This window comes from Plectropomus leopardus, chromosome 10, assembly GCF_008729295.1.
Source record: "Plectropomus leopardus isolate mb chromosome 10, YSFRI_Pleo_2.0, whole genome shotgun sequence".
In the NCBI taxonomy this organism is placed as follows: domain Eukaryota; kingdom Metazoa; phylum Chordata; class Actinopteri; order Perciformes; family Serranidae; genus Plectropomus; species Plectropomus leopardus.
In genome coordinates, this window is record NC_056472.1 from 17,681,312 (window position 1) to 17,702,335 (window position 21,024).

A 21,024-nucleotide genomic window follows, 5' to 3' on the forward strand; every position below is an offset into this window, starting at 1 on the left:
GTCGACAATATTGTCCTCTTTGCTTGCCGTCTGTTGCCACGGTGATTATGACGCTCGAGAGGTTCGTTCAGATTAGCCATTCTGACGTTAGCATTAGCTGCTAAAGCAAAGGTAGTTTGCTCGTAAACGTTACTAAAGTAAGCCGAGGAGACAATAACCTGCAATCATGGCATCTGTTTTAGATGCTCTCTGGGAGGACAGAGACGTTAGATTCGACATAACAGCACAGTAAGTTACTGAACTGAAACAATTTGATTTTATTTCATCACCGTACAAACTAGCTAGCATCGGTTACGCTAATTGGCTAACCAAAAGTAAGGTCAGATGAACTCCATGATAATTTTGTTAAACTCTATAATCTGTCGTGCAAGGAAAACGTTTCACTGTAGCTTTATTCAACATCTGTTCTAGTGTATAGGTGTCATAGAACAACGTTAGCTGAATACTAGCATTACTGCGAACAGCCGTGATACATTTAGCTAAGCCTCAGTGCCAGAACTAGCCTATCACTGATCAACCTGTCAATCCATCCCGTGCACAGGCAGATGAAAACTCGTCCAGGAGAAGCACTAATAGACTGTCTGGACTCCATAGAAGACACGAAGGGAAACAATGGAGACAGAGGTAGTTTGCTACCTTGGTGGTGAAAGCTATCTGGCTAATCATGTGTGTGCTGGTCACCTAATATGTGGTGATGATGTCCACTTTTTCTGTAGGTCGGCTGTTGGTGACAAACCTGAGAATAATTTGGCACTCTTTGGCCTTGCCAAGAGTCAATTTATGTGAGTACTCCTTCGTAAACATATGCACGTGTTTATTGTATTGTTTGACGTATTTCTGCCCTCTTTTGGAGATGTATGGCATTAAATCACCTTAATGGATTGTATTATAGGGACATCTATAAATTATTAAAACACGTGTTACTGTTGGTTCAGAGACTTCCCTGTGCACCCTCCATGTAGTTTTCCTTTTTGCTTGAACCTAAATTAAATCTATAGATCTTGTGAATGACCATTGCTACCAAATTCAGAATAATAGTCGATGTCTTCATTTAATTATTTTTGGTATCTTGTTTATTTCAAACTGTTTTAATGAATGAGCACTACAAGCAATACTGAGTGCTTTAAGATAACTATGAAAAGCATGTTGATAGACAATATAAGAAACTAACCATTGACATATATCATATCAGAAATCTGAGTGTGTTTAATGTCTTGAGGCTGCAATGATATGCCAACAAACTGTGGAGTCAAGAAGTAGCCAAGTGTCAAACCATATGAAAAAATCTTGCCAGCTTTAACAGAATTGTTTGATTTTTTTTTTTGTTTATTTGTGTTTTTGTTTTGTTTTTCAGCTGTGGGTTATAACTCCATCATTAACATCACAACAAGGGCAGCTAACTCAGTAAGTAAAGCTTTATTTTATTTATAACTATAATTTTGTATAGAATAGAAAAGAATAAAATAGAATATATTTTCCACCTGGGTGGTAATTTGTTTTTGGCCTACCAGAAACAGAAGACAACATAATAAAAAGCGGACAAACAGTTAATAAAACAAACACATAAACAGGTCATAAGGAACACTGAACACATTAAATAGGTTCATATCACTGTCCATCTGTGCTTTAAAACTTCTTAGTCACTTTTATTATTTTTATTTTATTATTATCTTATTTTTCCAAGTCCAGATTATTTGTTTACAATCTTTCTACTCACATCACATACACTGTTTATATTATAGGCACTGAACAAATATTTGATTGCCTCAAAGTCTGTCTCAAAAAGTTTGCATCATTTTATTTACCAAATTTAAACTGAAAAAAGTTTCGGTCTAATCAGTGCAAGGGAAAACCCTCAAATGGCAACACTGCTTTGACCCTGCAATTCTAAACATCTACTTTACCTGTAAATTAGATACATTTTTGGTTTAAATACACATGTTAATGTCACCACTTTCCATATAAATTTGAGCACACTATTAACATACCATCACATCCACCTTCCTCATGCATATAAAGCAACCTTTGAAATGTTTGTTTACCTTGTCCAGCTTTGTTATCTTTGTTGTTCTATTTCCGTGTATGTAAGAACTGCAAAAACTTAGTAAAAGTGACAGTGACAGATAAAAAAGATCGATTTTTAATTGAATGCTATTTTACAGAAATTGAGAGGCCAGACTGAAGCACTCTACATCCTGACAAAGTCTAACAACACAAGATTTGAGTTCATTTTCACAAATGTGGTTCCAGGAAGTCCACGGCTCTTTACTTCTGTCATTGCTGTCCACAGGTAAAAATAACGCAGAGGAAGTGTTCAATTCTATGATTATGTTCTTCATAAAATGAAAGTCTTTCCAAATATTTTTTTGAAATGTTTTGTTTTGTTCCAGGGCCTATGAGACATCTAAAATGTACAGGGACCTGAAATTGCGAGCCGCTCTCATTCAAAATAAGCAGCTGAGACTCTTGCCACGGGAGCAAGTGTATGATAAGATTAATGGAGTGTGGAATTTGTCCAGTGATCAGGTACGGGTACCTTCAAATTTGTCTCGTCAAAATGAATTTCCTAATTTTTCTGTATTTCAGTTAACTTAATGTACCAACTTGAATGTCCCAGAGAAACAGGGACATCAACTAGCTCTACGTAGTTAAATGTTGCATTGCACAGCTTTAATGTAAGGCATGGGTACTTTCTATTGTCTTTGTGTTTTTAATGAGCAGTATAGTTCTATGAAATGTTAGTTAACAATGTAACAAGTAGTTATACTCCTTCAAATACATTGTTAAGAGTGAACATCTAACACAGGGAGGTTAATTTTTAAATTGTACGCGATTATATGTTTACAATCTGATTAACTAAGTTCATTGTATTCCTTTCAGGGAAACCTTGGAACCTTCTTTATCACCAATGTTCGGATTGTGTGGCATGCCAACATGAACGAGAGCTTTAATGTCAGCATTCCTTATCTTCAGATTGTAAGTACATAACACTAAGAAACATTTTCTATCCAGACCTCACTTCTCACCTGACTTGTCAAGGAAACTGGCAAAATGAACATACAGCTATGTGTTGCCAATACATTTTTTTTTATTGGTTCTATTAAATGGGACTTTCCAAATTTGTATTTTTATTTGTGGTTCAAAATGTTTTGAAATTTGTCCTCACAAACTATAAAAACATTTTCACAAACACACACACACCATCTGTTATGTGCTTAAGATTAAGAAGGTTTGTGTACTGATAAATGTGTTAGTGACTCATCTCAGCAGCACTTTGCCGCTACAGTTCATTTTGTTGTAACCGGTGGGGGTTTATAATAGAGGTAATTTCACTTTATTCATAAAAAGACACCACTGTATCCTTGCACGTGAGCTGCTACCAATGACATTGCCGCAATTGTAAAATCATGTATTGTTTCTCTTTCAGTTTGAGATTGTGTATTTAATATAGGTTAATATGTTTATTTATTTATTTTTATCTTTTTCTATCAAAGTGGTCCATTAGAATAAGAGACTCAAAGTTCGGCTTGGCTTTGGTGATAGAAAGTTCACGCCAGGTAAAATGTTTTTCTTCTGCAGTTTGAGTCACATTCACCTGAACTGATTGCACAATAATGATTTAATACTTGTATTATGAGTGCGTGTTACAAACAAATACTTGTGTTTTTAGAGCGGGGGCTATGTGCTCGGGTTTAAGATTGACCCTGTGGATAAGCTTCAAGATGCACTTAAGGAAATCAACTCATTGCATAAGGTGTACTCAGCCAACCCCATCTTTGGAGTGGAATATGAAATGGAAGAAAAGGTGAGCAGTTGTGCACATTAATAGACTAAATGACACTGAACACCTCAGCAGTAAAATATTGAAACATTTCAGAAATGTTTAACTGTTGAAACTGAAAACAACTTGAAAATATTCTACATGCCTGTTTTCGAATTATTGTGTCCTTTTCAAAGCTTATTCTTTTTATCCACACTTCTGTGATTGTTTTGAGTACTTCACTGTAGCCAGCCCTTTACACCAGCTCAGCTGATCTTGTTGTCATAGCGCTGTTTGTCCTAACATTGATTTCAGCCCCAGCCGCTGGAAGAACTGACGGTGGAACAGCCTCCTGATGACGTTGAAATTGAACCTGATGAGCAGACCGACGCTTTCACTGTGAGTTGCACTCATCACTCCTCAGTGAGTCAGTGGTTTAACTTCAGACTCTCAGAATAGCTGCAAGCTAATGCCATGAATGAACAAACATGACTTTACGTTGCCTAGTGCTCATGTTTGTAAGGGGAGGTACTCGTCAGACAACAATAACCTATTATCACAGACAACATGTGTTCATTTCTAATGTGAATTGTGTGTGTTGCTTGCCCACAGGCTTACTTTGCTGATGGAAATAAGGTAAAGTCTCACAATTAATTTATCTCAAGCTATAATTGTAAAATATGTTGTATAGTATGTTGTGTCATAATTATCTTCATTTGTTCCAAAGCAACAAGACCGTGAGCCAGTTTTCTCAGAGGAGCTGGGCCTCGCCGTTGAAAAGCTGAAGGACGGTTTCACTCTTCAAGGACTGTGGGAAGTCATGGGCTGAAATAGTATGAAATAATAGATAAGACACAACACGCTTAACTCCTGAGTAGACTTGTAAGACTGAGTGTTGGATCCGTGCTGTAGAAAATCAGAAAAAGAAAGAATAGGACAACATGCCAATCTGAGTGTCTGTGTAGGTTCTCAGTCGTCCAAGTCATGGTAATCCGAGGTTTCTATTAAAGTGACAACTGGACTTTTCTTAAAAGAAAGAAGTGAAAGAAGTCCGGTTTCCACTTTTAAAGAAACCTCATTTCGGGCAACGCCCTTTTTAGCGTGCTTTTTACTAAAATAATATGAAACATATTTATTTAATTAAGCTTCAGAGTTGTAACGTTTATATGATATTGTGAGGATATTTGTGTATTTTCTTGTAATGACTAGAATGTAAAATATAATACGGTTTATATTGTTAAAAGTTAAATGTATTTAAATAAATATTGGAGAGTACTTTTAAACATGTCAGTAGGATAAATGCTTTAGGTTTGTAATGTATCTGGCAAACTATTAATTTGTATTTGGAAAGAACACAGTGATCTCGGGCTAAATAAACGGCATACGGTGCTGAAGTATTTTAAAAATCTGAGAAGAGGACAAACTGTCACCTCCGGTGGTAGCAGCTGTTCACTGACCCCTGTCTTGTTAGATAACTCCCCTGTGGATGTGTCACCCACAAATACTGAATCACGCTGTTGTGAAGTGGCCATTACTGTCAGTGAATGGTGACTCACTCCACACGTAGATGTTTCTAGAATACACAGGGTTGTAGTAAATGCCAGCAATATCTGTGAACACAGTAAGTGCTGGAACAAATACTCCTGCCAATCTGTTGAGTGTTTTCTTGTGAAAGAATACATTTCACCCAATAAGATATGAAATCAAAAGGTCATAGGTTATTTCTGTGAGACCATACAACAATGTTGTCGCTAATCACCGGGGTGACAGGATTTCACAGTTGTTTTTACTCCATGACAGCTGTGTGAGCTCTCCGATTTGGCCAACCTGAATTCTTCATGGATGGGCTGGTTGGCTATATTTAGAGGGGGCACGGTTATATTGAAGTGGCTTCAGACCTGGCTGCCCATAGTTCTCTGTCTTCAGCAGCCAGGACAGTTTGTTGTGATCACTTCCAGCCACTTCCTGTCCTGAAAGAATGGATCCCCAAAGCATGAGGGAAGACCTCCGTCTGTTTCAGAGCACTCTGCTGCAGGACGGACTCAAAGAGCTCCTGAATGAGAATAAGCTAATCGACTGTGTCCTAAAGGTTGGAGACAGGAGCATCCCCTGCCATCAGCTCATTCTGGCAGCTTGTAGTCCTTATTTCCGGGAGCTGTACTTCTCCGCAGATGGCAAAGAAAAGGGTCAAATGGAGGTTGTTCTGGAGAACCTGGACCCCAATGTCATGGAAGTGATTGTAAATTACATGTACTCAGCTGAGATCGACATCAACGACAACAACGTGCAGGACATTTTGGCTGCTGCCAACCGTTTCCAGATCCCATCAGTGTTCACAGTTTGTGTGAATTATCTCCAGAAGCAGCTGTCAAAGAAAAACTGCCTCGCCATCTACAGACTGGGACTGATGCTGAACTGTGTCAGACTGGCAATGGCAGCCCGAGATCACATCGCAGATCGGTTTGAGACCATAGCCAAGGATGAGGACTTCTTAGAGCTTGCTCCACCTGAACTCTTTGCCATTATTGGAGCGGATGCTTTGAATGTAGAAAAAGAAGAGGTAGTGTTTGAGACCCTCATGAGGTGGATCAGGAAAGACAAAGAGAAGCGCATGAAATCCTTAGAGGAAGCCTTTGATTGCATTCGCTTCCGTTTAATCCCAGAGAAGTACTTCAAGGAGAAGGTGGAGAAGGATGACATCATTAAGAGCAACCCTGAGATTCTCAAAAAAATCAAAGTCATAAAGGACGCTTTTGCAGGGAAGCTGCCAGAGAAGAAGAAGGGACAAGATGAAGAGGAAGGAGAGGAGGGAAAGTTGCCCGGCTATCTGAATGATAACCGCAGAATTGGCATGTACGCCAAAGACGTGATTCTGATGATCAATGACAATGCTGCCGTGGCCTATGACGCCCAGGAGAACGAATGTTCGCTCGCTGCGATGACGGAGCAGATCCCCCGAAACCATGTCAGTGTGGTATCAAAGAAGAACAACCTGTATGTGTTGGGAGGACTGTTTGTAGATGAAGAGGACAAAGAAAACCCTCTGCAGTGTTACTTCTACCAGGTATAAAAATGCAGTTTACATTGTAGATGTACTGAAAACATCAAAAGTAATTCCCATATTTGATTTATCAAAGTAACTTGAAAATGTGTCTTTCAGTTTGACACTCTCACTGCTGAATGGATGGCTCTGCCACCCATGCCGTCCCCCAGGTGCTTGTTTGCTGTCGGGGAATGTGACAATCTTCTATTTGCTGTCGCAGGAAAAGATTTACAGTCCAATGAGTCTCATGACACTGTAATGTGCTATGACACAGAGTAAGTTCATTATAACCGCCTGTTGGATATCATCAAAACATTTACATGTATTTAATGCTGAGCACATTTTCTGTTACTTTATCTAACCTTTTTTTTTTACATTTTTTATTTATTGATTTATTTTTAGAAAAATGAAGTGGACTCAAACAAAAAAGTCGCCCATGAGCATCCACGGCCACAGTGTGGTCTCTGAGAACGGCTTGGTGTACTGCATTGGAGGAAAAACAGATGACAAGTAAGACTGCAAAGCTAAAACATTTTATATAAGTCAAAATATGATTTTCACATGGCATCAAAGGGGAACACCACCTAAATAAAGAATTCTAGTATATTGTAATGTAATGTATGAATTTTGAAAATGGCTGTATTTCCCCTTTAACCCTTCTCTCAAATCACTTTTGTCTCATCTATAAAGTAAAGTGACCAATAAGATGTTTGCATACAACCACAAGAGGTCGGAGTGGAAGGAGGTGGCTTCAATGAAGACACCCAGATCCATGTTTGGGGCTGTTATCCACAACGGGAAGATTGTTGTCGCTGGAGGAGTCAATGAGGACGGGCTCACAGCTGCATGTGAAGCTTATGACTTTGGGACCAACAAGTACATGCTTTTATTATTACCAGTTCCATAGGCTCCTCAAAGTGTTGTACATGGCTGATTTTTATTATTTTCTGATTCCAATATTTATTTTTTATGTCCAGTCCAAGTTTTTAAAAAAAGGAGAACTAAGATTTGGTCAAATGTTGGGACTTTTCTCTATATTAAGATACTTTAAAGTAAAAGCTGACAACTTTTCAAAATCTTTGCCCCTGGCATTTCCAAGTGCAGCACCACTGTCGCAAAAACAACCAGATTGCTTTCTTTTTTCCTCAGAGCTGAGCAGGCACCACAGTTTTCACAGTAACTTTGGCTGTTGCACCATTCACTTTTTCCTCTACTGGGGATAGTAACTGCAAAAAAACCCCAAACAAACAGGAAAAAAAGCTGTTTTTGTTGCTCAAAGTTTCACACACTTCCTTTGTGCCGTAAATCAAGCCTTCATTTTCACAGTAGATCGTATGTGGTCGACAGTGTTGTGAGCACATAGGGAACCAGTCGAAATGCCGATGGTGTCATTATATTAAAGCCATTATCTTGTGCAATAAACATACATTTCAAACTGATAAGTTAAAGCAAAATCATGTTCTGTTTCCTCTAAAATTAAGTGGCACTAATTTTTGTTGTGAGCAGTTAAACCAAAGAGTTTTTTCAACCTCAGATGGCTTTGTTTGAAGGATTTACAAGAAGACAGCATTCAGGGGGAAAAAAAAAGAAAAAACACAAATAAGAGAAAGAACATAATTTATTCTAGTTAAGTGAGAGATATGCAGGATCTTATGTCATATTCTTTTAATTGGATTTCTTTTTTTTTCAAGTCAAGGATCTTTTTATGATTTTTTTAAGGACCAGAAAAAAAGGCGATATCATATTAATACAGCTGAGTGCATCTTGTTGCAGGTGGTCACCCTTCACAGAGTTTCCCCAGGAGAGGAGCTCAGTGAACCTGGTGAGCTGTGGAGGGCAGCTGTATGCTGTTGGAGGCTTTGCCATGGTGGAGAACGAGAACAAAGAGTGTGCTCCCACTGAAATCATCGACATCTGGCAGTATGTGTTGATTGTGTGCATTTTAGAACGTGGCAAATAGTGTCTTTTTCTTTCACATCAAAAGCTCTTCTCGTACTCTCAACAGTGCATTATAGTGACATGTTTCATCTGTCTCACCAGGTATGAAGATGACAAGAAACAGTGGACTGGTATGATCAGAGAGATGCGTTATGCGGCTGGAGCCTCCTGTGTGTCCATGCATCTTAACTCAGCCAGAATGCCCAAACTGTAGTCCAGAAACACAACTTTACTGCTGCAGGCAATGATAGTATGTACATGCTCTTATTTAGTGGCTCTTTGTTTTCATGTAGCATTTTAAAATATCAGACACCTTTGCCTGTTTTGTGAGTGTTTTAATAAAATGTGTCATGATTTTAATTGGTGTATTTTTTGTCATTTGGACCAGCCTTTGTTGAATCTGATCTTAAAATGCATCACTTCCATTTATTAAAGGTCCTGTGTTATTCCCATTTTCAAGTTCATATTTATATTTTGAATTTTCTATTATAACATGTTTACATGCTTTTATGTTCAAAAAATGCATTATTTTTTCTCATACTGTCAGCATGAATATATCTGCATTCACCCTCTGGTCTGAAACTCCCAGTTTTAGCGCCTGTCTCTTTAAGTCACCCCAGGAAGGGCCAGTCTGCTCTGATTGGTCATTGTTTCCAGGTCTTCTACATGTATGCTCTTGGCGCTTCTGCACCTCATTGAAGGTGGGGAATCACTACAACAACAGTTTCTAACTTTAGCTACTGTGAAAAGCAGTGGCCTTTTCTACCGGAGGCCTAGGGAAACCATGCTTCCTCTCTTTTTTCAAGACTACAGCTGTCATTGAATAAAAACACTCCTTTTAACAGTTTAGGTCATTCTTCTGTGTTGTATCACTGTCATCTCTTCCTTATTTGTCTCTTCTAATTATTTTTACCATGTGTAAAACAGCGCCCCTCTACATGTTGCGTGGCGAATGAGTGGTGAAATACGGTACTGCACACTGTTGTCCGCAAGGAGGCCAAGCAGGGTTTCTATGGTGAAAAACAAAGAAGAATAATTAACCAATCAGGTGAGGCTGCCCTCATGACACTGCTCACCTGTGATTAGCCAGGACTGTGTCAAGGGAAGCCGCCCACCTTTGGCCTCACACCAATCAAATCATAGTATCGTCATCATCAAGCCACTGAATAAAATAACAGGAGATTAGCAAGTTTGTGTTGACATCTCGTTAGCAAAATTAGCAAGTGCAGTTATGGAGGGTGGAAATTTTGGAGTATTTAGTAAAAAAAAAACAATTTTACTAAACTACCTCTACAGCAACAATTTAAGATAAAATCTTACGACAAGCCAACGCCGAAACTAGAGCTGCGTACAGAGATGAAGAAAAGTTTCCGGACTTTCAAAGATGATAATTGCGTCCGCACCGAGTGGCTAGCTGGTAGCTAAACTTCAGCGGTTATTTTGCTGGCCCCGTCTTATCTCCGATAAGGATTCCTGCTCACTGAACAGTCCTTGGGTCACCACAGGATTCCCGGGGAATAGAGAGGCACGCAAAATCAAAAAGTCACATTGACTGTGGTGTGAAATTAAAGTTTTTTGGGCGCGTCAGGATTGATGAGGCTCTGGACTCGGCAAGAAGAAGATGAGACTTGTTGTTGCAGCCTTGTATCTTGCGCGCCAAGAACAAGCATCCAGAGGACATGATGAGGCCTCTGGTTTATTGACCACTTTGCCACCCTGAAAGACAGGAGAATGGCGTTCCTCTTCAAATAGGGTGAGTAAAATGCACACTTTTTCTGGTTATTTCACTGGTTACTGGTTACTGAACTGCCTGTTAACCTATGCGTGTTATTTTTGCTGTGGTTATATTTCTTTTGTGTCTTGCTTGCCTCGATTAAGCTGCATGTGTCACTCCGCTGGAGTTATTGTTTATTGAGGAAATCAGCACCACGGACAGCGGCCTTCCTCAATAGATGCACGTGTCAGGTGCGAAGTTTATAGTCATTGGTACTGAGTTGTCTTGTTGCTGTCTTTTGGGTCTATAATGAACATTTGGGCTATTAAACGACAAGGAAATGTGGAAAGTGTGTGTCTCAAGCACATACAGCGTGCAAGTCGCGGATGTAAAACTTAATGTCTTCAGACGTTTGTGAATGAACGCTATTTTTTTCACTATCAAATCCGGTTGTGCATTTGAGTGGGCGGTTGAGTAACTTAATAAGATGTTTAAGTCAAGTCAAGAGGACAGTGTGTGTGTGTGTGTGTGTGTGTGTGTGTGTGGTGTGTGTGTGTGTGTGTGTGTGTGTGGTGAGTGGCCGAGGGAGGGAGAGAGAAAGAGCTTGTGTCGATTAGATAACAGGCGTGTGTAAGTCCTGGTAAATGATACTGGGCGCTCTAATAGGTCATTCGGTTAAATGAAATAGCTACATATAAGCTGCAACATACTATTTTCTGTCCCTCACCCCCATAAAAAGCAAATAGATTAGAGGTTTTGTCTCAATTGGCCTCTGTAAAAAATCATAAACCAGGTTTCTGTGTTGTTTTTTGCTTTTTGTTACAACCTGGTTTATTGATGAAAGTGATTTTGCTCTTTGTTCATCAGTGTCAGTGTGGTTGCTGGCAGCCTGGGTGGGGGGGGGGGGGGGGGCAGAGGTCCTCTGTCTGTGTGATCAGACACTGGTGTCATATAGATCGAGGACTTGGGAGAGGGATATATTGATTCTGGCTTACTTGTAAATGTTTTGCTAGTTTTATGTTGATGTTGGCCTGTAAGTATCAGGTTTAAGATGTATTCCCCTTTTTTGGTTGACCCCTATTTCAGTTGTTTCTTACCTCAGTTGCTTTTTTGCCTATTTTTTGCAGGACTTGTTCTTATCTGTTTTAATTGTGATTTTTGGCTAATAAATCACTGCCTTGTTTTTTTTTTTTTTTTTACATGGACTTCTGCCTCCTGAGCTTCTTCAACAGATTCTTGTTCGTCTAACCCCAGAGCCAGCCAGCCACACAAAACTTTGTAATCCTATAGCTACATAGTATAGTTCATCACAACTATCACAAATAGGCTTGTTTAAAGGCAGTTTCTAAATACCGTCTGTATGCATTTCTTAGTTTGAGCGTTTTGATACTTTCACAGTATATATATATATAGTACCTTTACCTGCTTTATAAAAAAAGAACATGGAAATCTGATTTTTTATAATATGTAGCTTGTAATTCACAATCAATAGGTATTATGAATATGTTGGAATCAGTCTTGAGAAAATGTTGGCTGATGGTTATGTTCAAAACCTCTAAATTAAGAGTTTGTTAGTCTGAATTGCATAGAGAGGACGAATCAGCTGATGTTCTGGTCATTTTAAACTTTGGCTCCTCTTGTGGCTCACCATGTGGACTTTCTTTTCAGCAGCATGTTATTTGCAAGCAAAATGCATGATGGCCAAATGTAAAATGTTGTACCCAGCTCCCCATTCATGTTAGATATATACAGTATGTAAAAAACAAATAATAAAACTTTGTATTTTACTTAAAATAATCATTTTAATACAAAAGCACATAATACACATCTCAATTAACACGAATGAGATAGATTCATGTCAACATTATGCTCAATGACCAAAGATAAAGAGCACTTGATGTATTTAACATACCGTTAACATAACTCTGTTCAGTCTTTCAGCCCGAAAACTCTCAGACCAAACTCATAGCTGTGTCAGAGCTCTCACTGTAACATTACTTCATTGTTCAATAAATAAGGCCTTCAAGAGGAGAGCTCTCTTAATATGTTCTTCCTCAGATATTCCTTCCAGGCGTCTGGTGTTGACAGCTCCATTGAGTTCCACTCAAAGTGAGGGATCTGTATAAAAACACAAATTATTCCTCTGAGTGTCACTGACATTTTATATGATTCAGTGCAGGAGACACACAACATCAAATGCAATCTTAAACAATATTTTCTCACCTGAACGACACGGTATCCCAGAATTTCAAGGTGTCTCTTCTTCATCAGGACTTCACCTTTCTTATGATGGGAGTTCTTGCAAAATAACTTTGAATCAAGAAAGTCCACGGCAACCCTGAGAGATGAGTGAAAACAGAGTGACAAAGATATTGAATTTCTGATTGGTCTACTGTAATATTCATTTTTAACATTAGTTTCTGATAAATCCGGCTACCGCTGAGCTCCAGGTGGCAGCTCATCCCTGATGTTTTCCACTGAGGCCGTCCCCCAGTGAACTTTTCCTTGGTCTGAGATCTGCAGTGTGCTGGGCTCGCTGTAAGGCAACGGCTGCAGGTGTTTGTCCAGTATGCATTCAAAGTCTGAAAGGCAAAATACGGTCAAATCACACTTCCATCTGTGAAATTATTATTATTTTTGAGTGTGGAAAACTTTCACTGAACAGAAATGAAGTGCAACCATTACCTGAAGGCTTCTACTATGCTGCCTATTGATAAAACACTGAATGGTTTGGGGCCGAAGTACATTTCTGATATTCTGCTACATCGTGAACCATTAAGACCTCTAATAACATCTGGTACAGGTCTGCTTTGTGTCCCAAGAGTCAAAAATATAGCTGTTCTGTACAGGCAGTGTTTAGTTTTTATGCACCTGGAACAAACACCCTGAAAATTTGCTGCAACTCTCAGTTCTTTTAAGCATCAAGGCTGAGGACTTTTCTCTTTGCCGCTTTCTTTTATTAAATCAAATAATTCATTTCTTAAACTGCCCTGTAACTTTTATCCCTATTCTATTTGAGCTTGTTGTTGACATCTATTATCTTGGCTCTTTCATGACTTTTTAATAGTATTTACATAATGTTTTATGTAGAGGCACTTTGAATTACTTTGTTGCTGAGATGTGCCATTTAAAAAAAAATCTTGCTTTGCCTTGTGTTTAGGAATAATTAAATTTCGTTAATTCATATAACCTAATTGGATGAATTGCAAGTATTGGGGCTATTGTGTGTATATATACATACATATATATATATAATTTTATTTATTTAAATTTTTGTATTTTTTCCATGGGGATGCTGACTTTTTTTTAGAATAGAATAGAAAATATATGATAAAAGATCACCAAATTAGCCTTTAATACAGAGGAGGAAAATGACCAAATCTTACTTACCTACAGTGTAAAAATATGGAGTGACAACTGCTGCTCGAACACAGTTCATGCCACCGAGAACTTCAGCCAGCATTTTGTGGATTTGCTGTTGCACAGGACTGGAAGAACTGCTCCCTAAAAACAACATTTTGATAGTATAGATTTATGTGAATTCTGTTTTAAAAACCCAACGAAACGAGAAAATTGTTTTTGGGTGAATCCTTTCTACCTTTCTTTTGCAACTGATGGCAGTAGCGCTCATGAAACCACGGCACCTGGAACTCAGGACACTCGAGACACGTGGCACGATTGAGCTCCATGAGGCGCAGTCTGGTCCGCATGTTGAGGCCATCAGGAAGAGCTGGAAGATGTTCGGACAAAAGTTACAAAAGTTCTATTCAAGTGTGAAGTCCTTACATTTCAAGATGAATATTTTACTACTAGTATATTATCAATCATATTTTAAACACATCTGCAAGAGAAGTAGGGACATACTTTCTAGTTGGGCGTCTAGCTTTCCCAGAAAATCTATACTGAAGATTTCTCTGATGAGTTCCTCTGGAAAACAGTCGGCCACGGCCAGAGTGTACGCCAGGAGAACTAGCAGATGTGGGTCAAAGCAGCCTACAAACACAATAAAAAAATGTGTTAGTGTAAGCTTCAAATAAATAGAGACAATATCATTACTACCTTGAGTTTGTATGCCTGACCAACCACTCAAGTTACAGTTTACAGCCTTGTCTTGTCTGTCTTGTGTGTGGAGTCTTATGATGAATAATGACAAGAAAAGTGTTTCTGCAGATTTGAAACATCACCGTTTCACCAATTACATCTTATTAGATATTTGGTTGAAATTTTGTCTTAATCTGTGCATGAATTCTAGAGTTATGGCCTAAAACATGTTTTCTGAGGTCACAGTGACCTTTGACCATAAAAACCTTATCATTTCATTGTTGAGTCCAAGTGAACCTTCATGCCAGATGTAGTCTGACTCGCAGGATGAAGACTGTGGGTAAAAGTCTGTCACTGGCCTTCTATTTCAGCTGGCATTCCCCTTTACTTCTGCTATTTGCTTGCTATCATTGTGCAAAGTCACTGTTCCTGCATCCTGGGCTTTGCGCCGTCCAAGATGATTCCGATTGGTTGAGAGAAATACAAACAACTCAGAGCGTTTTTCCCCTATAAAATAATGATAATGAGTGCTTCAAGACCATTCTCTCGCTCGAACACAGCATTGCGGAGAAAGGTCACGCTACTTGATGCCAGATATGCCACATATAATGAACTTCCCTTCTATCTTCCCCGAGATATCATGTTTATAAGAATGACGTGAGGTCACAGTGACCTTTGACCACTAAAATTCACTCTGTTCATCCTTGAGTCCAAATGGAGGTTTGTGCCAAATATGAGGAAATTCCCTCTTGATGTTCCTGAACTACTGCATTCACTAGAATGGGGCAGAAGGACAGACAGATGGAAAAAAAAAAACAACCCACAAACGTAATGTCACATCTGGTCACAGTGGTTGCCGGCGCAGAGGCATAAAAAGTATGTAAACGGACTGACTTACTGATATTAGGAGTGAAGTGCTGAATACAAACATCATACAACTCGTCTGCTTGAGCTCCGTCATAATTCAGGACAGAGAACGGCAGCAGGGTGGCGTATGTTGCCGAGTGGTGAATCTGAAATACGATGAAGGCAAAATACGGTTAATTTATATTTAATCATTCCAGACTCGACACACTGTGATGTCTCTTTGAGTACCTTGTCAATGTTTTCAATGACCACACTGGCGATGCGGTCCATCAGGGGAGGACAGAGGTGATTTATCCTGGTTAAGAAGAGGGCCAACTCTGGCACATTGTTCCAGTTTATTTGGTCCATCATCCTCTTCAGCGTGGCCATCGTGTCCTCCAACAGCATTTCTTCAAACCACTCTCCTGAAATGTACCTGAGCTCCTCCAGCACCAAGTCCAGTCGGTCGGCCGTTTGAAGCCGCTCGCGTCCACAGCGCTTCAGGTCCTGCAGCAGACGGACGTACTTGCTGGAAGTGTTGTGGTGGTAGGAGGGGTCATTACGCACCCACTTAGCGATGGCGAAAGAAATGGTGTTGAGGTCACTGAGATTGCACTGAGCCACCACCGCTTCCACCCGTGAGATCATGCCCTCGTCGAGCCGCGGGTAGGGCAGCATGGACAGAACGCGGGTCAGCATGGTCACTTCGTGAGGGAAGACACTGTGCTGCAAAAAGCTGCAAGACAAAGGTTAACAATCAGTCTATGTTTTATTCAAAGAATAAGCCGTAACTCCAATTAACACTTACTTGACCAAAATGTTTCTTAGTATCGTGAAGAGTTCAGGGTTCTGGTACTGCAACAGAAGGAGGGTTTGGGTGATTCTGGCCACCTCCACTGGTTTGTAGACATGAAGGTTCCTCCTTATCACCACTGCGATTCTGGGAAATAATTTAAAGGATATTTTAATGCATCATTGAGTCCTTTCACATAAACACATGTACCTGAGCTCCTCTAAGGATCCCTAGAATTACATTTTTAAAAGCATTGTGATTAAGATCATTTCAAAAAATAAACTCATCAGACTTAAAGATGGGCAAACTATATAATGGTGGCACAGTTTTTAAATGAATGGACCTTGTTTTGAGACTTTGTCAACTGCTGTTTTGAAGGCCAAGAGTGAATTTTCAATCTCAAACTTTAAAGGTCCACTGTGTAGGACTTTGTGGTATCTAGCGGTGACGCTGCAGAACTTAAACTCGCTTACGTGCCCATGGGTGTATTACCGAACAAGTCAACAGGGCCCAGCCCAGGGGCCCAAGGCCTCAGGGACCCCTAACTTTATTAACTTTGCAGTTCTTGTCAAAGGGCTTAGTTATCATGTCAATAACAGAGCCCCCAAAGCCATGAAAAAGTTTCAGAAAAACTGAAAGAATAGCCTAAACATTTACTTTGAACATGTCACAAGAAAGAAACCAACATGATACATTTTAAGTAAGCGTTAAGCCTCGGACATACTCTCTGCATTGAACATCTGCAGACAGCTACGGTCATGTGGACGCAGTTCTATTCATAGTACAACTGAAAGTTCGTGTCAGTCCCCGGCAGTACATGGGAGGTGAACTTACCATCCTTCTACTTCCGAATTTGGGTGAAAGTGAAACTAAATGGGTCTGAAATGAATGTCTGTCCAATATCCAACTTAAAACTAACCACACTGTGGTGAGGCGGCTTCAGCTGGCTTGAATGCAGTTTTTTGGACTGGACTGGAGTTTGGAATGAGAGCATGTGAAGTCAGGGCGCTAGTGTACGGACGTACACACGGACGTGTAAACTCTGAATTGGCTTTTAATCCTCACAGTTTATCTTTCGGGGGGAAACAACAGCATGTTGAACCTGCCTGGAGGGTGGACCTTTTACACATCGGAGTATACAGAACTACGGCGACCAATATGAAAAGGTGAGTGGCCATATCTAGAGCCAGCATTTGGTTTGTCCGTTCTGGGCTACTGTAGTAACAAAAGGGTGGAGGAGGACCCCCTTCTTATGTAGATATAAAGGCTCATTCTAAGATAACGAAAACACAGTGATTCTCTGTTTCAGGTGATTATAAACTAATAAAAACATCACTATGATTATTATATGCCATATCTGCCAATGGATGCCCCTGAATCCTACACGCTAAAACAACATGAGTGAGAGGTCCTTCAATTTAAATATCTACAATTTCATGAAAACTGAATCTGCAGAGCAACAGAAGAGCTCCAAAGTCTGTTTCCAAGGTTAAGAATTAAAGTTCAACTCAACCTCAAACATGTTTTTGTCGTTCCTACACTGACATATATGGCGATACTGATAAATCTGCAATAAGCTGCAATGAGCTGTAATCAATATATCGACCCACTGGTCGATATATTGATTACACTTCTTTGGTTAAGCAGGTGGTGTATGACAGATATGTGAACTCACTTGTTCAGTAAACTGAGGTTCCTGCTCTCAATCTCCTCTAGAGCTTCAGCTACAGCCAGAGCCTGATATGCATTGAACTCATCTGCCAACAGGAGGGCAGTGCTCTCCAACCTGAGAGGGATGGAACCACATTGGAGACGTGTGAGACTCAAAAACTGCTGCAAAGGGTCAATTTCCACTCCACTGATTCAATCCAATCCACTGATGATAATACAAACCCTTCTCTGATCTCGTGGCTGGCCAATGGAGCCAGAGCGACAAACAATTTGGTGAATGACAAAGGATCTGTGCTTGAATCAATCAGTTCGATAAGTCTTTGTTTGACAGCCAGCCTGAAGTCACAGTTGTTGAACTGCAGGGACTGGTACAGCCCCATGATGATGCTGATATTTTCTGCATCCATTCTGGGAATGTTGCTCAGGATGATCTTATTGCACTTCTCCAGCAGAGGTCTGTAACTGTACTTGATGTTGCGCAGGAACTGCACCACTCTCCGTGGGCTGTTGTAATTTGAGGGATCCATGGTGTCCAGGAGATGGTCTGCCCTGCTGATGAGGGCATCTCGAAGCCGGGGAGACACCAGAGTGGACGTGCTGATCATGAGTGTAGTTAAGATCCTGGAAAAACATGACGAGAGAGTCAATACACAACACGAGATACTTACATTTGATCACATATTTGTGGTTTGATCATAACCGCCTCATAACCAACCTGGCATCATCAATGGACGACAACCTCTGATCCACAATGTTTGTGATTTCGCCCATTAGAGGACTTTGTTGAAGGTGCTGATCACTCAGACAAATGGAAAGCTTGGATAGGGCTGTCATCGGAAGTCTGCAAAAATCCACATTTGTGTAACAACTCATTAGTGCTCAAACAATTCAGATGCCTAATCTGACAGTTTTGACACTAACTTTATAGTGACTTTGGTTAAAACTGGTTAAAACATTTGCTGGTTTCAGCTTCTCCTATGTGGTGATATATATATGCCCAAAATAAAAAAACAGTGTACCTATAATATATATACACTTGTTTTTTATTTTTTGCATTTTAGAGACTTTTCAATTCCAAACAATGTTTTGCAGTCATACCTGTCTATTCTCTGCCACGCCTCTGAAACCAACTGCTGAACAAGAGAATCAAATGGATCCACATTCAACCTAAAGGATGGACAATAATACAGTATGTTATCATTACTATACTGTAACTCAAATATATGAAACTTAAAGGTCTAGTGTGTAGAATTTGGGGGAATGTAGGCCTATTGGCAGGAACAGCATATAGTATAATTTCTTAAGCATATCATCACCTGAAAATAAGAATCACTGTGTTTTCATTATCTTCGAATAAGCTGCTTATATAGGGAGTAGGACCTTGCTTACAGAAATTCCCATGTTGCACTGCTATGTTTCTACAGTAGCTCAGATTGGACAAACCAACACTGGCTCTAGAAAGGGTAACCCACATTTATGCATCAGCCACTGTACTAAGAAGTCCCTTTTCTGTGGGGGCATCAGAAACACACTGATTTGTGACGTGAAATTGCATTATTCAGTGTTTTTACCTTTGCATATAATTGGCTCTCAATGAAAACCTTCTGAATAATGACCACAGAAGGAACCTGGAGAAGTTTTCAATGGTGGATTTCTGCATCTCTCACCACCAGATGCCACTAAATCCCCCTAAATTTTACACACTGAACCTTTAAACGGGTTGTGTCTGTATCTTAAAGTACCTGAGGAAACTGTAAAGCATGTCGACCAACATGGAATCATCCATAAGAGCAATTTTATTTTCCGCCAAAACCCGGAGAGTCAAGAACTGCGGGTGGCTCTTGATGAGCTCCACAGTCCTCAGCATTTGTGGCTTCTCTCTCTGAAACTGCCACAGCATCCCGACTGCCCTACTGATGTGGTTCACCGTGAGCTTGGCCTTGTTCTTCCCGACCACATCGAGCACCTGATCTTCAGCAGAGCAATCCCTCAGCCGCTCCAGAACCTGGTCCCGGTTCACTGGTCCCCGGTGAAAGGGCCTCCGGAGGAAGGAGTTCAGATACCGGAGCCGAAACATCACCACAGATCTGGGATTAAATTAAGTATGCACTGGGGTCTTCATGGTAAAAACACAGCGTCCCCACTGTAGCACCTCAATGTCAAACCAACAGGTAGGAGATCAAACCCACAAAACTACAGTCTGGAGGTAGTTAGGTGCTCTTTCAGGGACCTGTGACAAGATAATGAAATAAAACACAAGAGAAACACATTACGTTAACCTGAATCAAATGTCTTAAATTATGATTTGTTAAAGTTAAATTAAATGCAAAAACAAAAAAAAAGTTGGATGAAGGTGATGTTTGCTCAGTGTGACATGCTGACCTCAAGTTCAGACGGTTTCATCTCACAGACAGCCCAAACCAGAGATTTCATGTGACTTTCCTGTGGTGTAACGCTGCACTGGAGTGCGCTACCATCCGCTAACTTCAGTTTGCTAACGCGGTGTTCACGTGCAATAAAAAACAATCAACTAAAATGACTGACGACGCCAGATTACGCCTGCTAGCTGGATTATCGGGTATATTTCTGTAAATTATAGAGATCCAAGCATTATAAATACACCAGAAAAAGGACTTGTCATTAAAATCGCTTATTCAAAGTCAAAATTACCCAGCATGTGTGCTATAGTGTTTCACTTCCGTAGCCAGTGACGTAATGAAGCCTGGAGTTTTAAAGCCCTTGGTTTTGCCTTTCAGGCAGTAGCTCATTCATACTGGTGAGGTCTGAAGTGTTTTCAGCAGGCACTGAGCAGAAGGGCTCATTGAAGTGTTTTCTCAGAGTAAATCAATGCGCTGCATGCACGTACTGTCTTTCTGTGTGGCTCATATAAATTAGATTTCAACTTTACAGGTTGCTTCCTCAGAACTCCATTCACTGATAAGGGACTGTTAGTTATTTGTGAGATTGGTGGGATTGGGGGTGCAAGAAGTGTGAGGCCTGTCGATTTTTTGTAAGCACTATAAAAGGGCTTTTTCTTTTTAAAAAATAATTTGGCTTAGAGGAGGCACATGCAACTTCAAATGGCTGTCTTTTGTATTGATTTTACTGCCAGTTTTAAAGAAAATATGAAGGTTTGAAAGGTGCATTTTCTTTACAAATAAAAAAAATAAAAAAAAACGTACACCATTTATCAAAACCAGAAACTGTAAAAAATAGAA

General features: G+C 39.9%; 3 protein-coding genes across 4 annotated transcripts; 2 read left to right on the forward strand and 1 right to left on the reverse strand.

Annotated features, from left to right (window-relative positions):
• The first annotated feature begins 33 nt into the window (after positions 1-33).
• On the forward strand, positions 34-5,513 carry bbs5 (Bardet-Biedl syndrome 5). Its single transcript, XM_042495248.1, has 12 exons — positions 34-228; positions 542-624; positions 717-782; positions 1,355-1,404; positions 2,163-2,290; positions 2,391-2,526; positions 2,881-2,976; positions 3,495-3,557; positions 3,671-3,805; positions 4,076-4,159; positions 4,373-4,396; positions 4,488-5,513. The coding sequence occupies exons 1-12, from the start codon at positions 167-169 to the stop codon at positions 4,587-4,589; spliced, it is 1,029 nt and encodes a 342-aa protein (XP_042351182.1). The 5' UTR covers positions 34-166; the 3' UTR covers positions 4,590-5,513.
• Positions 5,514-5,637: 124 nt separating this feature from the next.
• Positions 5,638-9,590, forward strand: klhl41a (kelch-like family member 41a). The gene is made up of 6 exons (XM_042495247.1): positions 5,638-6,824; positions 6,921-7,078; positions 7,206-7,313; positions 7,494-7,679; positions 8,577-8,723; positions 8,844-9,590. Exons 1-6 carry the CDS (start codon positions 5,739-5,741, stop codon positions 8,953-8,955), a joined length of 1,797 nt encoding a protein of 598 aa, XP_042351181.1. The 5' UTR covers positions 5,638-5,738; the 3' UTR covers positions 8,956-9,590.
• A 2,661-nt stretch (positions 9,591-12,251) lies between these two features.
• Positions 12,252-20,496, reverse strand: fastkd1 (FAST kinase domains 1). Of its 2 annotated transcripts, none has more exons than XM_042494005.1 (15): positions 20,189-20,496; positions 19,549-20,036; positions 18,905-18,973; positions 18,522-18,647; positions 18,029-18,427; positions 17,811-17,921; positions 16,151-16,282; positions 15,592-16,078; positions 15,395-15,509; positions 14,320-14,448; positions 14,054-14,185; positions 13,846-13,959; positions 12,893-13,037; positions 12,679-12,793; positions 12,252-12,573 (listed from the first exon to the last, which is right to left on the reverse strand). In XM_042494005.1, the coding sequence occupies exons 2-15, from the start codon at positions 19,881-19,883 to the stop codon at positions 12,478-12,480; spliced, it is 2,505 nt and encodes an 834-aa protein (XP_042349939.1). In that variant the 5' UTR covers positions 19,884-20,036; positions 20,189-20,496; the 3' UTR covers positions 12,252-12,477. The 2 variants fall into 2 exon arrangements, with proteins under 2 accessions (XP_042349939.1, XP_042349940.1); XM_042494006.1 differs by having other exon boundaries at positions 12,484-12,573; positions 13,850-13,959.
• Between the last annotated feature and the right edge of the window lie 528 nt (positions 20,497-21,024).

What these genes read in the sequence shown, in the direction of transcription:
- bbs5 (XM_042495248.1), top strand. Translation starts at nt 167, where the DNA reads ATGGCATCTGTTTTAGATGCTCTCTGGGAGGACAGAGACGTTAGATTC. An exon ending in CAACAAGGGCAGCTAACTCA is followed by an intron (nt 1,405 to 2,162) that starts GTAAGTAAAGCT and finishes GCTATTTTACAG; the next exon opens with AAATTGAGAGGCCAGACTGA. An exon ending in AATATGAAATGGAAGAAAAG is followed by an intron (nt 3,806 to 4,075) that starts GTGAGCAGTTGT and finishes CATTGATTTCAG; the next exon opens with CCCCAGCCGCTGGAAGAACT.
- klhl41a (XM_042495247.1), top strand. Translation starts at nt 5,739, where the DNA reads ATGGATCCCCAAAGCATGAGGGAAGACCTCCGTCTGTTTCAGAGCACT. An exon ending in TGCAGTGTTACTTCTACCAG is followed by an intron (nt 6,825 to 6,920) that starts GTATAAAAATGC and finishes TGTGTCTTTCAG; the next exon opens with TTTGACACTCTCACTGCTGA. An exon ending in GAAATCATCGACATCTGGCA is followed by an intron (nt 8,724 to 8,843) that starts GTATGTGTTGAT and finishes CTGTCTCACCAG; the next exon opens with GTATGAAGATGACAAGAAAC.
- fastkd1 (XM_042494005.1), bottom strand. Translation starts at nt 19,883, where the DNA reads ATGTTTCGGCTCCGGTATCTGAACTCCTTCCTCCGGAGGCCCTTTCAC. An exon ending in CCATCAGTTGCAAAAGAAAG is followed by an intron (nt 13,960 to 14,053) that starts GTAGAAAGGATT and finishes TGTTGTTTTTAG; the next exon opens with GGAGCAGTTCTTCCAGTCCT. An exon ending in CTGCCACCTGGAGCTCAGCG is followed by an intron (nt 12,794 to 12,892) that starts GTAGCCGGATTT and finishes CTCATCTCTCAG; the next exon opens with GGTTGCCGTGGACTTTCTTG.